Source organism: Megascapheus bottae, chromosome 30 (genome assembly GCF_031878675.1).
Source record: "Megascapheus bottae isolate mThoBot1 chromosome 30, mThoBot2.hap1, whole genome shotgun sequence".
Lineage (NCBI taxonomy): Eukaryota > Metazoa > Chordata > Mammalia > Rodentia > Geomyidae > Megascapheus > Megascapheus bottae.
This window is the reverse complement of record NC_143538.1, coordinates 8,773,441-8,790,807: the sequence shown is the minus strand read 5'-3', so window position 1 is coordinate 8,790,807 and position 17,367 is coordinate 8,773,441. Positions and strand designations below refer to the sequence as shown.

The 17,367-nt window shown below is 44.5% G+C and overlaps 1 protein-coding gene across 1 annotated transcript in view; it reads right to left on the bottom strand.

Moving 5' to 3' along the window:
• Igf1r (insulin like growth factor 1 receptor) overlaps window positions 1–17,367 on the bottom strand; it is a 202,465-nt gene that overhangs the window by 33,181 nt on the left and 151,917 nt on the right. The window contains exons 3-5 of the mRNA XM_090321505.1: window positions 8,334–8,646; window positions 4,998–5,149; window positions 3,417–3,561 (exon numbers count right to left, since the gene is read on the bottom strand). Of these exons, the coding sequence (XP_090177631.1) occupies window positions 3,417–3,561; window positions 4,998–5,149; window positions 8,334–8,646 (610 nt within the window). The remainder of the gene's footprint in view (window positions 1–3,416; window positions 3,562–4,997; window positions 5,150–8,333; window positions 8,647–17,367) is intronic.

Below are 17,367 nucleotides of genomic sequence, written 5' to 3'. Positions count from 1 at the left end.
TCTCATCTTACTGTCTACCACCATTACCCCATTACTCCTTCCTGATATTGTTTAATCTCCACTTACAACCTCCAGCCTTCTACTGTTCTCACCGTTGGCTATTCTGTCTTTTCTAGAAGTTATAATATATCAAGAGAATCATATGAAACAGTCTTTCCATGTCCTTTTGTTAAGCTCACCTAATGTTTCTGAGGCTCATTCATGGTATTACCTGTTTTATGTACTCCATTCCTTTTTATTCTTGAGTAATATTTCACTATGCCATGTTTTGTTTACCCATTCATTTACTGATGGATACTGAGTTTCTAACGGGCTGAGATTTTTTTTTTTGTGGAAGGGGGACTATTACAAATAATATAGCTACAAATATTGACACACTACTCTTGCATAGGCATGTTTTCATTTCTTTCTGGCTGACACTGAGTAAATTCTGGAATTGCTGGGCCATGTGGCCATTTTTTTTTTTTAATGCAGCTATGTTTCAGCTTACTCTTACGAGCTGCAAGAGGGAAGCATGAGTGAGATACTGAGGGTTGTAACGTGGTTGGGGACACCCAGTATGGAGGTATTTAAATGCTTCTAAGAATCTCCTATACTTTTCTGTATTGTTATTTATAAACAATCCTTGATAGCACCAAAAAAAAATATCCTTGAAACTTTAACTTCTTATCCAGTAACATCTATCAGCAAAGGTGTCCTGCCTTATCCTAGAGCTTAGAAGATTACAGAAATCTTGTACATGTAGATGACACCATCAGTTTCCCTTGCAAACAGCAGAACAGCCTTGATTTTTCTACTATCTCAAGTCATTCATCTAGAAACTGATGGAATCCAGAAATCCTCAACAAATAAGTTCACATTCACTGGGCACTGGTGGCTCACGCCTATAATCCTAGCTAATCAGGAGGTTGAGATCTAAGGATCACAGTTCAAAGCCAGCCCTGGGCAGAAAAGTCCATGGAACTCTTATCTCCAATCAACCAGCAAAAAGCTGAAAGTAGAGCTATGTGGCTCAAGTGATAGAGAGCCAGTCTTAAGCAAGAAAGCTGAACAAGGACTGCAAGGCCCTGAGTTCAAGCCCTAGCACTGACACATTAAAAAAAAAAAAAAATCCTCGTTCCTGCAACCCAGGCTCTGACATTAATTGATCAGGATTCCTTCAAGCCTCCCCACTCTTCCCTGGTAATTATAATGTACTGCAATGTTTGAAGAGCACTGAGAAACAACAAGTTTTCTTGTTTTGAAATCAAGAGTACACGGGAATTAAAATTCAGACAGCTCGGCTTACACTCTTTTACTTACTCAACAGCCTCAAATGTGTCTGTGGCCTTTCTAAATTATAACCTTCGCTCATAGGTACATTCCCAGCTCATGTCACCCTAGCACCATCCACCTCACCAATGCCATTTGACAAACAAGCCTCAGGATGCCCAAACATGCTGCCTTTGCTTCTGCCCCTTCCCGCATTGTCTGCCTTTAATCTCCAATGCCTCTGATTCTTGGAAGCCTGTGTGATCTTCTCTATCAGACATCTCTCTTCTGTCCCCCAGGGCACATTCCTGTCTTTCCAGTGAAACCCTCAGAAAGCTGTGCTTTATTCTATTCCCATCCATCTGCTCATAGCACCCAGTTCACTATTATGTTTTCATAGATATGTATAATGTATTTTGATTATATCTGTCCCCTCTGTTATTACTCTTTCTTTCTTTCTTTCTTTCTTTCTTTCTTTCTTTCTTTCTTTCTTTCTTTCTTTCTTCCCTTCTTTCTTTTTTTCTTTTTTCTTTTTTGGCCAGTCTTAGGGCTTGAACTCAGGGCCTAAGCTTGGGCTTTCACAAGGCCTAGAGCTCTGCCACTTGAACCACAGCATCACTTGGGGTTTTTTTCTATGTATCTGCTACCAAGGAATTGAACCCAGGTCTTCATGCATGCTAGGCAAACACTCTACCACTAGGCCAAACTCCCGGCACCCACAGTTTTTCTTTTAGATATTTTTTTAAGTTCTAGACCTATGCTAATTATTTCGTGGTTCCTCTTGGCTTTCTCTTCTTTGCCTGTGGCGTGCTCAGTTTGGGAAAGAAAAACTCACCAAAACATGCACGTGCACTTAAGCAGGCAGCATATTCAATAACCACCAATCTGCCAGAGAAAAAGCGCCTGCTGATCTGAGAGATTTCTAAACGCAGAACACGAGGCAAAATTCATTTTAATATTTAATACAACCACCAATGACCTATCCCCTGAGAGCCCAGAGTTCTGGGGAAGCCTTCACGGACTGGCAACAAGAAAGAAGACTTTTCTAAAGATTCAGTGCTCGGAATGGGGGTTGTGAAGGTGTACAAGACACTCATCCAAGAGAGGCAATGAAGGGGGAATGAAGAGCTGCAAGTGTTCTCTCTCTCTCTCTCTCTCTCTCTCTCTCTCTCTCTCTCTCTCTCTGTCTCTCTGTCTCTGCTATTATCAGATGATGGAATGTTAAGAATTTAAGAGTGATCAACAGTTAGGCTGAGAAAAACTAGGCTGTGGTAAGGAAACCCTTATGCGGGAAATTTTATCCAACTGGGGCAGAGAAACCAGCAAGGACAAATATTCCCATGACCTTCCCACCCCCAATGAATTTCCTAAATTCTCTTTAGAGGGACTTTACTCCTTAATTTTATTTCAAACTATTAGGTTTAAAAGCTGGGCAAGAGCTCTATTTATAAAAGGAAATGTGCAAAGAAATAAACCATCCGAACAAAGGTACACGCAGGCTAACAGCTGGGGGACAGAACAAGGTGTGCAGGAACTGCCAGCTGTTACCCTCTGGTGAAAAACCCACCGCTGCTTTAAAACCCCGTCACACAGCCGGTCTCTGCAGAAGTCAAAAATTCTACCAAGAGTGCAGATCCAATAAGTGAATCAATTAAAAAAAAACAAACCCACATTTGGGGAACCGAGATGTTTTTCACATCTCTTTGGTTCTGATATTTTTAATAGACCGGATGGTTTTTGACAGTGGAATACAACATCTCGAGGCAGATAAAGGTCATATGATCAAGGACTCCATCAGGAAGGAGTTAAGCATAGGAGACTGTTGTCACTCCTGACAGGAAGAGCCTGCCTGTACCCCAAAGCTGCCACTTCACAGGCCAGCTTAGACTTGCCATCTCAGACTGAAGCATCTGGACCAGGCCTGAACACATCTGCTTCCCCAAACAGCATCATCTCGAGGAGAGCAGAACCAGTTTCGCATGTCGCCCTTCCCTGGGCAGCTGGCTGCCACCAAGCTAGCAGGGGTCATGCTATGGCTTCTTCCCTTCTGTTGAAGAAGGGAGGTCTCTTACCTCTGTTCCATACTTTCACAGGCAGGCCACTTAATGCTCTACCTAACCTACAGGCAAAGGACATGGCTCAGGGAATGGCTGGGAAGCACTTACCCTTCCAGCTGTTCCTCCCCTAGAATGTGGCGGAGATTTTTGAGGAAGGACAAGGAAACCAAGGCGTGGGAATGGCGGATCTTCACATAACCCGTCACCACCTCAATGAGGCCCATGAAGGTCTCCAGTTCTGAAGCAATGTTATCTACAACAAAGCAGAGGACTGGGTCACTCAGTGCCCGTGTGATGTTGCAGGGGACATATGTGGGAATGCCATTATCACAGATGGAGAATCATTCAGTGACAGGTCTTATTCTGAAGGAACTCAGCATATGACCCCCCCCCCCCGCCTCCTCCATCTTCTTTGCTTTGATTTTTTCCACAGTACTCCTGGGTCAAGGCCTCTGAGGCAAGGGAAAACATGTTTCCAGGAGACTTCCGTACTGCTGTTCCCAGGCTGAGTAACAGAATGTAAAATCATAAATACCAGACTCACAATTAGCTAAGGCTGACAGATCTAGGGACCGCCTTTTAATATGCTCTGTCAACACAGTGCAGCCTCCACAGCTCAGAGCTGAACAAACATTTCCCCTGTCTCCAACCCTCGCCTGTGTCTGCTCATCGGGCCCATGCCAAGCTACTTATGAGGATTGAGGTTCAAAGCCAGACCAGGCAGAAAATTCCTTCTCTCATTAACTAGGGGGGAAAAAAAACAACAAAAAACCTTCAAAACAAAACAAAACCCCTTCAAAAAGTAGAGGTGTGTAGCTTATGTGGTAGAACACCAGTCTTGAATAACAATAAATTTATATTTTTAAACATTTGCCTTCCAAGAGGACTCCTTGGGGCCTCTGTGGATGGATAGTTTCACTACTTTTTCACTTTCAAATAAATTTGTTTACCTAAAAAGAAATTAACTAAAAAAAAAAAAAAACAACTCAGGGCCTGGAGTTTGGTCTAGTGGTAAAGTGCTTGCTTAGCATGCACGAAGACCTGGGTTCGATTCCTTGATACCATGTACCTAGAAAAAAGCTGGAAGTGGTTCCTGAGAAAGCCCAAGGAGGTTCCTGAGAAAGCCCAAGGATAGTGCTCAGGCCCTGAGTTCAAGCCAGGACTGAGGAAAAAAACCCCAAAAAACCCAAAATTCTTTCCTTTCTTTGCTTAGTCCCCTCGACAGATCCAAGGAAGCCAAATTCTTTGGACTTGAAGTTGCATGGACCTGTCTACAGCTGGAGCTAGCTGACTCATGTTTCTCAGCCATCCAGTCTCTTCTGGAGTTAGAATGTGTTCATGATATGTCTCTCTGTGGGAAGAAATCAACTAACGAAAGAACGAGGTATAGCCCTTCTTGTAGAAGGAAATCTTGTGCCAATGGCCAAAATACAGACTGCCTTTCAATCTGCTTTGTTTTGTACTGTTGTCGATTTTTAAATCTCTGAAGTAAAACTCAAAGGAGAGATGTCATGTATGAGGTTTACTCACATACTGTTTCTTTCAGCCCCTTTTCTACTTGTGACTCAGAAATAGGATTAGGGGTGGAGGGGTGGGTGGGAAGTAGGGTTGGGGAAAAGAAGAAACCATCAGTCCAAGTAAACCAAAAAGTAGATTCAGACATTTGTCCAGTGGGGGTAGAAAACGTACTGCCTCGTCGGATATTAATAAGCAGATTTCCTCGAAAGATGGTACATCCTTGGAGCATCTGAGCAGAAGTCACAGAGTCGATCGTTTTTGTCTTTTTTTCTTCCTCACCACAGACCTTGGGGCAAGGACCTTCACAGGGGATGCAGTACATGCTGTTAAACCACAAAAAAACAAACAAACAAAAAAAGAGAGCAAATTAAGTTTGTCCCCTGGCATGAAAAAAATTTTGTTTTCAGAGATAAGCCAGAGAAGTTGTCAAAGTTACCAAACACAGCCATTTAGAGACTCACAAGGAAGCTATCTAGACCTCAAACCCACCCAGGATAAACTACTCTAAACGGTGCCACCAAAAGGGGAAAAGTGCCCACAAAGGAAAATTGCGTTGCTTATTTCCAGACGAAATAAGCATGTGTGCCATAGGCTGCTCACTGGTAAACTAGCTGGCTCCATGTGGAAGACAGGCTGGCAGGAAGGAAGCTCTGGGGGCGGGAGATGGAGAATGGAGTTGCCCTGATGTGGCCATTGCCTGCACACCAGGGGACTCTCTGGAAGAGTCAGCAGGGGCAGCAGAAGAAAACAGTGTCTCTGCCATTCATTAACCAGAGTCGGATTTTCCTGCAGTCTGTGGCTCAGCAAAGCCCAGTGAGAGAGTCCCAAAAGACATCTGCATAGCACAGATCCATCTTCTTGCAAAAGCACAAGTGAAAATTATTTCTTGACAGTGTTTTTGCAGAAACGTGTAAATTGATCCAAATGTTGTTTCTGCTGCACATACAATAAAAAGCAAGGAATTTCCATTACTTTGTAATGAGCTCTTATTTCAAAATGCTGTCTCGAGCCTGGCACAACCAACCAAGATAGTCAGGGAAAAGTAAGGTTGGCTGTTCTTCCTGCTTAGCTACCATTATTTAGGAAGGATTGGGCAAAATGCTAACCCAGCAGCTGGGCGTTTAGGGACTGTCTGTAAGAATCAGGGTCACTATTGGATTTATTTGTATTTGGTTATTTGAAATTGGATAGGGAAGGGGGGAAAACCAAGATCGGGGGGGGGGGTGGAGGAGAGGGTAATGGGGACCAAGACATGTGAAAGGGTATCAATATATGTGAATTAATGCACCTTCTATCTGGCAAGTATCATGTAACCCTTTTATTAATTACAATAAAAAAAAAAGAATCAGAGTCAGGAAGGAAGAGTCGCTTGCCAAACAAGATAAACAAGAATCCTATGGGAATCATGTAGAAAATAATGGTAATTTGGGAAAAAAAACCACTAGACCTGCAGGATGGCTCTCAAATGGTCTTGTGAAAAATTCATGAAGAAGGAATGATTAAGAAAAACACAGGCAATGATAGGTAAAACACCACCTATTAAACCGATAAAACACCTATTAAAATCTTCCCCCTGCCCTAGAATGTTATTTCTTACTCAAGAAAAAGATACGTTTTTGTTTCTGTGCTAGCCTGGGGCTTTAGGGCTTGGATGCTATGGTGCTATTCCTTAGCTTTTTTTTTTTTTTTTTTCTTTCTCAAGTCTAGCTCTCTACCATTTCAGCTTTACTTCCAACTTTTTAGTGGTTAATTTGGAGGTCAAAGTCTCATGAACTTTTCTGCCCAGGCTGGATTTGAACTGTGATCCTTAGATCTCAGCGTCCTGAGTAGCTAGGACCAACAGCATGAGCTGGCTACTTGTGGGGGTTTTTGTTTAAACTTAATTTCCCTGACATCCTTCTACCTCATGTTTGGAGAATGGGGCCAAGGTTTCCAAAATATCCTGCAGGAAGTAGAACTACCCAAAGGAATGGGACAGGAACATCTTCTTTTTGCTAAAATCACATTCAACATTCCAACATGGGGAGGCACTTTCTTTCAGGACTTTCTAACTTTTCTTTCAATCTTCTGTTAGAAAATTTACCTAATACCATATAATCTCTCTCCCATAGCTTCTGTTTCCTAAAACTTTGTTTGAAATTACCACTGTGCAGAAATTTGCAAGCACAGGGCAGAGAAACCCACACAGCCTTCACCCAATTTTCCTCCAATGACTGCTACATCTTACATAAGGGGAATGTAATATTCAAACCAGGAAATGAACACTGGTGTGTGCCTGGAGTCCCAGGTCAACTTTCTGCTTGTGTGTGGATTTGTGCGATTCTCTCCACCACGATCACAATAGAGTGCTTCTAGCATCACAAAGACCTCTTGAGTCACCCATTCCTACTGGTCACTCCCTGCTATGCTGTCCCTAACTCCATTTTCTTTTCCATCACTGTGATCTCGTCATTTTGACAGTGTTGTATAAACGGAAGCATGCAGTATGTCAGCTTTGACATGGGCTTTCGTTGCACAGCACAAAATCCTTCAGACCCAATGAAGGTGCTGTATATTTCAGAGGCTTGTTCCCTTCTATTACCCAGTCATATTCCAATGTGTTTTGCTTCACCATTTACTTTTTTTTTTTTGAGTGGGCAGAGTAATACTTTAGAATTGAACCCAAGACCTCAAGCATGCCAGTCAACAAGTCTTCTATTCCATTCTGCTGGATTTTGTCTTTGAGATCACGTCTCATTACCTGTGCCTGGGTTAGTACTGAATGTATCATCCTCCTGTTTACGCCTTCTGGAGAGCCAGGATTATAGGTGTAAACCCCTAAACCTGGTATCATTTACCTGTTCTAGGACCCCCGAGTTGTACCTGGGATCTGACAACTACACATAAGGCTGGTTGATGTGAACAACTGGGTATTTCTTTGTGTGGACCCATGTTTTCATTTTCCTTGGATACGTGTTCAGCGTCAGCTCTGTGGCATTTGGAATTGGGTATGTTAGTTTCTCTCCCTTTTTTATTCAAGTGTAAAAGAATAAAAAAAATTGTTGTAAGGAAGCGCTTTGATTATCTATGTACACTCGAAGCTTCCTCAAATTCATTCTGGTATCAAAGGCGTCTAAATACTAATTTCAAATATTTTAAAGTGAGTGTTAAACAGACTTCAAAGTCCAAACGGGGCATTTGTTATTTCTTGATGGAGTCTGATTTTAGAACAGACCTGTAGTTTTGGATACATCTGTTCAGATCTAAAGAATGGGGCTGGGAAAACAATAGCTTGAGTGTTCAGGAATGCACCCCAGAACTTACAAAACAAGAAACAAAAATCAAGCAAAAAACCCCAACAATGGCAACAATGTTCTCTTTCTCCCCCTGGGGTGACCCAACACTTCCAAGTAGTATCAGGCAGGAGGTAGACCAGCTGTCCCTCCCCAGCCTCCTCCCTCCCCTGTCCCCACCCCTCCCTCCTTCTCCCCATCCTCCTCCCCCCCTCCTCCCCCCCATCCCGCCCACCTCTGGGAGCCGTTGCGGATGAAGCCGGACGGGCACTCCTGCATGCACTGGCCGTCGTGGAGGACGAAGCCCTCGGCGTCCCCGCTCTCGGCGCTGGGGATGGAGGCGCAGGCCTGGCGGTCCACGCAGCGCCAGCCCTCGAACTGGAAGGTGCCGGGCGGGCAGGCGGGCAGGCAGCGGCCGCGGTGGAAGAAGTGGCGGCAGGCCACGCAGGCCGCCGCGCTGCCGGGCGCCGAGCAGCCGCCCAGGCACTCGGCGTGGCAGCACTCGCCGGCCTCGGTGCAGGCGCGCTTCCCGCACGCGCTGGGGCACACTGCGGGGGGGACAGGGAGACGGGGGGGGGGGTGAGACGGGGGGAAACACTGCGGGGGGACAGGGAGACGGGGGGTGAGACGGGGGGACACTGCGGGGGGACAGGGAGACGGGGGGTGAGACGGGGGGACACTGCGGGGGGACAGGGAGACGGGGGGGTGAGACGGGGGGACACCCAGGAGAGCCCCCCCAGACCGCCCTGGGGACACTGCGGGGGGGGAGGAGACGGGGGACACCCAGGAGAGCCCCCCAGACCGCCCTGGGGACACTGCGGGGGGGGAGGAGACGGGGGACACCCAGGAGAGCCCCCTCCAGACTGCCCTAGGGACACTGCGGGGACAAGGACACGGGGGGGGGAGCACAGGGGACACCCCAGAAACCCCCATCCTGGCATGCCTGTCCTAATCTGTAAAATGGGGTGGGTGGGGGGTCCCTGAGGCAGGGAATGGAGGACCCCCCACGACAACCCAGCTCACAGGTGCTCCATAAACTGAAAGGCACAACTGGCTGGACCCTGGCGCTCACACCTGTAAACCTAGCCACTGGGCATTGCAGAGCCAGGCCTGGCAGACAAGGAGAGACTCTGACCTCCTCCACCCCTTCCTCACCAGGAAAAGCTGGAAATGGGGCTGTGGCTCCAGTGGTTGAGTGCCAGTTCTGAGCAAAACAAGCCCAGATAGCACAGAGATCGAGCCCCAGTACTGGTGCCACACACACACACACACACACACATATACATACACACACACATACATACACACACATACATACACACACACATACATATATATACACACATCTACATACATACACACACATGCATACATATATATACACACATATACATACACACATATACACACACCCATACATACATACACACATATACATATATATACCCATACATATACACACATGCATATACACACAGCCATATACACATATACATATATATACCCATACGTATACACATGTATACATATACACACACTCATATGTACATACAATATACATATACACACATATACCTACACACATATACCTACACACATATATACACACAGCCATACATACATACACACACACACCACAATGCTCTCTGCATTTCACCTATAGTAGTCCCCTCTGACACACTGGGGTCTGCTTCAAAACCCTCCTTAATGCCAAAAAACCACTCACGGAAGTTTCATATCTATATATTTATATACCATCTCTATATCTCTATCTATACAGACACATGTATATATCAATACAGGTACAGAGATGCTTATGTACATTTATACATGTCTATCAAAATAGGCTGTCTGTGTATGTATACCTGTACATGCATATCAATATAGATAGATACCTGTGCGTTTTCCTGCCTATACACAGCGATGGTAAGGTTTAAAGCAGAAATGGGGGGTACAATTAAGAGGCTAATTATTAAACCAGAACAACTGAAAGGCTAGCTACTGCGAAGACAGTCAACATCAGCTTGGTCCTTCCTCTTGAGAGAGTCAAGGCCATGTTCTCAGAACGCGGTTGACAGCTGGGTGGTGAGAGGGAACCTTGGGGAAGTGACAGCTGTGTTGGCATCCGTCACTAGCCTTCCTGTGGACACAGACTTCTTTATTCTGAACACCATTCAGCCACAATGAGGAATCAAGAAGCCACTCAGGTTTGCAACTGTCCCAGCGCCTGTATCTGGTCCTGCTGCCTCATATAAGCACGAGAGGCTCTTCTCTGTCCAACCCAAACTATGAAATCACCGGCAAATCACTGGGTTGGTTGGCAGGGGCCAGGAACCAGAGGCAGAGTGGGGTGATCAAGGGACAACGGGATTTTAGAGACCCTGTCCCCTAAGTACCCACCTGCTAGAGGGAGGAGAAACTCAAGCCCATCACCTACATAAGCTGGCCTTCATTTCCCTCACAGCACTGTCGTGGTCACACTCACACTGGGGAGTCTTACTCAGACATAAAGTATAAATCAATGAAATGTGCAATCTGGTTCGTGTTACATGTGCCCTATTTCTCCCCCGCCCCAAGTTGGAGAACAATATGAAATTATTTACATATGTCTATATTTGACTCTGACATGTAGTGTTGAGTGTGAAGAGTTTATGAGTATTCCCGCCCCCCAGTTAGGGAAACACACATGCAACAGACGTCAGAGATTACCGATAAGAGAAGGAAGACTATAAAGAACATGGCGTAACTCCTTTGAACAATGAACTAACAATTTAACAGAATTAAAACCAGGAAGCGGACACATGTTTTATCTAAGAGGGGTGAGACAGATGAATGGAGAAAGGAGGAGTGGGCAAATACCATCATAATATTCAATGTAGCTATCTGAAAATGGACACGGGTAACTTGAGAGGATGAATGGGGTTGGGAGAAAGAAAGAAAGAAAAGAAAGAAAGAAAGAAAGAAAGAAAGAAAGAAAGAAAGAAAGAAAGAAAGAAAGAAAGAAAGGAAAAGAGAGAAAGAGAAAAGAAAGAGAGATAGATAATGATAGTTGGTCTTCCTTACCATGGATTCACTAGGGCAGTGTTAAACAGCTTAGAACTACATTTCTTTAGATTCAAGAGAAAGTTTTGTCTGTTGCATACAGCTGTACTAACCTCAAGTAAGACACCCGTAAGTGGAAGGACAGAAGAGGAGGAAGAGGAGGAGGAAGAAGGAAGGAGGGAGGGAGGGAGGGAGGGAGGAAGGAACGAAGGAAGGAAGGAAGGAGGGAAATGAAGAAGAAAAAATACATTATCTGGGCACCACATCTCTAATCTTAACTACTCAGGAGGCTGAGAGCTGAGGATCATGGTTTGAAGTCAGCCCAGACAGACAGACAGACAGACAGAGACAGACATATAAGACTCTTATCTTCGTTTAACCACCCCAAAGCTAGACATGGAGATATGGCTGGAGCGGTAGAGTTCTAACCTTGAGTGAAACAAGCTAAGGGACAGCACCTAGGCCTTGAGTTCAAGTCATAACACAAAAATAAAATAATGCACTTGCTGCACAAACGATGCTGACAGCTTCTCTCCCCAGCACACCCCAAATTCTGAGCTGTGCTTTGACCATCACCACCAGCATCCTTTAGGGCTGGAGGGAAAAGAAAACCAATCTGGCATCCTGCTGTCACCAACATGACTTATAGCCCCCTTTCCTCACCAAGTAAAGAGAGGGCTATAAAAATGATGAGCAACAGGCATTAAGATCAAACAGCTATTCAGTCAGTAGTAAAAACTCCAGAGCATTTAAAGGAACAGGAAATCTCCCAGTGCACTTGCCAGTAATCAGCTATAGCCAAACGTAAATGCAAGGAGACCTGACCATGTACCTATTAGGTAGGTAGGCTTGGCCTTTCCATCATTTCTCTGGAAATAGTGCGTTCAAGTTGGGGTCCTCTGAGTCCACCCCAAAGTTGTTAGTGGTGGAGGGGGGGGAGTTAGCTTTGTTGCCAAATGATGAGGGTCATTCCAAATGAATTTTAGCGAAGTCTAAAGCAGGTTAAGATCATTTATTCCTCTCCTCTCCTCCTCCTTTTTCTTCCTCCCTCCCCCCCTCTCTCTCCCTCCCTCCCTCCTCTCCCTCCCTCCCTCCCTCCCGCCTTCTGCAGTCATGGGGCTTGAACTAAGAACCTGAGTACTGTCTCTAAGCCTCTACCACTTGAGCCACAGCACCACTTTCTGGCCTTTTTTTTGGGGGGGGGGGGACTAGTTTATTAAAGATAAAGAGTCTCATGAGGACTTTTCTCTATATGGACTGGCTTTGAACTGCGGTCCTCAGATCTCAGCCTCCTGAGTAGCTAGGATGACAGACGTGAGCCACAGTGCCCAGCAAGACTGCTTTACTTTTGCCTGGTAAGATTGTTTTCTTTAAGAGGGAACAATTCTTCCTAGGATGCCAAATCTATGGGTCCCTTTAGATTACTGAGACACACTTGTGTACACACACACACACACACACACACACACACACACACACACACACACTCTCCAGATACCCAGCAGGTGGAACAGAAACGCAACAGGAACCAGAGAAGAGATCGGACTTGTTTGATGATCTGCATCAGTCTAGGCTACTTTCAAGGAAGCACACTTCGAGAGGATTCCATGAGGCTGGCGGAAGATGAGGAGGCCTGGAATTCCAGAGTTCTGGAGCCAGCCCCAGAAGCCTGCTGTAAATTTTGCCTCATCTCAATGTATATAAATATTATTAGTACTCAGGACTATTAAGGGATTTCTCAAAAAGCCCTGGGCGGTGTGTCTCGCCAGCAGATGGATGCTGTTCCATATGAGTGCCAAAACTTAAAAAAAAAATGTACAGTAACCAAATTTCCAAGGCACAGGGGGCGGGGGTAAGGAAGTGAAGTTCTTCACTCAGAGAATGATTAAAAGCATTTTAGCTTTGAAAAACAAGTAGTGAAATAGAAGCTGCTATCAACAAACAAAGGTACATAGGGAAGCATGAATTGATTTTGCTGGGGAGAGTTCTCTATTTCTTGAATTCTAACAGTGATCAACAAGTAAAATAAACAAAATGAAATGCGCATACACACACACACACACACACACACACACACACACACACACACACACACAAATGTTTATCAAAACCACTGGAAAATGGAGGGATGAATCCTACAGCAACCATTAAGGGGACTAGTTCATGGTTATGGTTATATAACAACAGGCCTCAGTATTTAAAATCTCAGACCCTTCATCTTTTTTTGGGGGGGAGATAGAGTGGGGAAGAAAAAACAAGTCATATACATATACATATATCAGTGTTTAATTCTCTCCCTCCCCAGTGTACTTGCCATTTGGGTTTGTTTTTTTTTTTTCATATTTGATTTTGCTCCTGCCAGTAAATTCTTTAATGATCTTGAGCTCAGAAAACCAAAAACCAAAAACCAAACAAAAAAAAAACACCTTAAAGAAAAAAAAAAGCAGATCCTAGTTAAGTTCTCTGTTAGAAGAAAAGACAGAAGCCATACCCTCTTTACAAGGAACAATAAAACCAAAACGGGGGCCACTCAACCATACAACTTTTTACAGGGCAAACAATTTTAATATAGATCATTCCTAGAGGACAGAACGGGTCTGAGGATATTCAAATAAGGTAAGTGTTCTGAATCACTTTAGGAGCATCTTGGCTATTCTGTGTTGTTCTGAGCGACATACCACAGTTCCATGTAAGTAGTATACTTTTCCTGGTAGGCAGAAAGAAGTGCCACTATGTTAGTTACCTGGGATCGTGAACTTGAACCCCCAAAGGAAGAGTTCACATGGCAACTTCTGTGATAACACTCACAAAAGAAAATCACTCTGGCAGTACTGCTCTCCTGAATGCCAGAAGAAACCACCTTCCCCTCTGGAGGGAACAAGGCCTCAGAGAAACTAGATCCAGAATACACATCATTTGGGGTTAGGATCCAAAGATCATTCAGTTTCCCTGTTTCTCAGCGTCAAAGGCTGAGGCAGAAGCATGACTTCAGGATGCGTGTGATAGTCCCCTCTCCATCAGCACAAGGTGGGACAAAACTGTTTATAACTTCATCACATAGCAATCCTGAAAGCTCCCATCTTGCCCAGTGGGCACAGAGAATTTGTCCCTTCAAGGCTTTGAAAAGGGGTTTCAAGGTTCATTTTCTCCCTCCCCCCCCTCTCTCATGTGTGTGTGTGCACCAAGGCTTGAACTTAGGGCCTGTACACTGGTCCCTTGGCTTTTTCACTCCACATTGGCACTCTTCCACTTGATTCACTTCTCCACTTTTAGCTTTTTGGTAATTAATTGAAGATAAAGAATCTCACAGGCTTTCCTGACTGGGTGGGCTTTGAACTATAATCCTCAGATCTTAAGCTTCCGGAGTAGCTAGGTTTACAGGCCTGGCAATAGCTCCTAGGTCTCCTCTATAAATGCATTTCCATCAGAGAGCCCGAACACAAGATGTGTATTCGTGAACGGTTAACGTCCATCAAGTATTGCCTAACAACACCTGAAGCATCTCATACACATCATTTAACCCTTTTAACACTACCCCAGGGACACAATCGTGTTCACTTTTAGAAGACCAAATTGGAGGGACTGAAACTAAATCATTCATGTAAGGACACAGAGCTGTTGGACTAGATTTCAAATCTACCCCTTTTAGACTGCCAGTGCCAGACCCAGGTGATGACAGAAGACAGATAATATGTTCCCACTTAACCCTCTTAATTCATTGAGTTGCAGCAAAGGGAAGCCTCAAGTACATTCCTCCCTACAAAAATCGGCAAGGCTGTCATGTATCTACAAGGATCGCTGTGGTGCTGTCACCAGACCAATGAGAGAAGGTGACCTGCAGCCCCAGAGCCATCCAAACAAATCATATTAATCAGATTAGATAACGAGAGTTTATTCTTTGTATCAGTTCATACAGAAAAAAAAATGGAGTTCTATGTAGCCTTCCCCTTGGTTGAGGAAGGCTCATAGAAAAGAGCCAACTTCCAAGTCAATTCTTACATTCCAAAAGAGCAGCTCAGCTGGTGAATGCATGTGCGGACTTTTGATTAATAAGTAAAAGAACCAATGGCCTATTGACTTTGCACACTGGATCATTAAAATCTCAGAAACCAGTAAGCCATACTAGGCAAGAAAGAATGGAAAAAACAAGGAGACAGATGCTGCAAGCGGCAACCAAGAAACCAGAAGCTAAGTTGTAAAGCGCATCATTATTAAATGGAGATCGACCCAAAAGCTCCAGATGCAGGGCTAGGATCCCTCTGGCTGTTAGTCTTGGTTACTATGGGCTAGATGATTTTATTCTTTCTTTTGCACATTTAACTAATAGTCTTAGCCTGGCACCAGTGGTTCATACCTTTAATCCTAGCTATTCAAGAGACTGAGATTTGAAGATCATAGTTTGAAGTTAGCTTGGGGAGGAAAATTGAGACTCAGATCTTGAATTGACCAGAAAAAAAAAAAATTAGAAATAAGTAGAGCTGTGGCTCAAGTGGTAAAATGCAAGCCTTGAGTAGAAGAGCTAAGGGATAGTACCCAGGCCCTGAGTTCAAGCCCCAGGACCCCCACCCCCCTACCCATAATAATAAACAAAGACAAGACAGGATAGCTGACACTGGGTGGGGTCAGGTGGAGGCGGCTCTAAGCATGACATACAGTGTCTCTCTCACACAGCTCACGCTCTTTCCCGCCACATGGTAGATTTCCTCAAAAGAGGCAAGAAATTTCTGCAGAGGAGTAACTTTCCTGTAGCACTCCAGAAGGGCAGCCGCAGCCCATAAAGATGCCGCTCTAAATGGATGGTGGGGGGGGGGGGAATACTCCTTTTCACTCACTTAAAAATGACTCCAAGTTATTTTAAATGTGGAACTGTTTGTCTAGTCCTTATAAGTTTATGAAGCTCACACCATCCCTCCATGACTAACAGTGGAAGAATGAGGAGCGTCTCCTATATTTATCGCTAGTCTGCTTGTCCTGCTTCCAGCCCTATTTCCACTCTCTGTCACTGTACACAGAGCTATGCATGGTATTGAGGGCTCCTAAATGCTGCTCATTTCCTAACAAGGCAGGCCTGGGGACCCATAAGGACCCGCTGGGGGCTGTGTGGATCAAGTGGAGGCCACGCTCAGAGGGAGAGATTCCAGCCCCTGCACTGGGTGCATCTGTTTCAATGGATGTTAAGGCCAGTACTGGACAATTATATACTCTACTGGTACCCCGGGAACCTGTAAGGTTTACTTGCTAAACAAATGGCTCAGGAGACAGCAACTTCTAAGACACAAAATCAAGCTTCCCAAATAAACTCATTTGTAATAATTAATACACATCTAGGACTCTCCTAGCAGAGGTTCACAACAGCTCAAAACCTGGGTACCTAAGGTCATAGTGGATGAGACTAAATGAAAGGACCTCTAGGATATGGAAATAAGAGCTTTATCTCCTGTGATTGTGTTTCTCTTCTCTTTTGTTGCCTTTGGTTAATCTCATGTTGTTCCAGTATCTGACTTTGTTACCTGGTATAGTGTATATACATTTATTTGTTTATTTGAAATAGGAAAGGGAAGGGGGGAAAACAAGATGATTAGGAGGGGGTGGGGGAAGAGAAATGGGGACCAAAACATGAGAAGGGGTATCCATGTGTGAGAAGCAATGCACCTACTACCTGGCAAATGTACCTGTAACCCCTCTATACATTACTCTGACAATAAAAAATAAAATTAAAAAAACAATCTCTAAACTAGCTAAGTAACCCTGCTCCAACCCCCACCCCTACAAAAGAAATCTCAACTTAAATCTTTGCTCCCTATTCTGGACTCAAATAATAAGCACCTAAAATATCTTAAAAGAATTGCCTTGTGTTTCTTCTTCAAAGGAATAAGCCATGTGGTAACTTCCTTGAAACTCAGGTCAAAGCAACTGCTATATCTGGGGATCGCAGCTCATTGGTGCCGAGGGCCTCTAATCGAGGGAGGCCAGGGTGCTGGAAAACTGTTACTTGACATTCCTTCAGGATGTGTATGTGTTTTACTCACAGAGAGAACAAGTACTGGCAAGTGACAAAAAAAAAAAAATGTTTTTCAAACAATCAGAGTGACCTGAAACCCAGGGTAAAGACTGAAGTCTTTTTCTTTGCAGTGCGAGCCAGACCCTGCTGCAAAGCTTGTTAAATGGAGCACAGTGAAGAGGACTGCCATGCTGTCCTTTCATGTAAAGGAGGAAGGAGGAGGGAA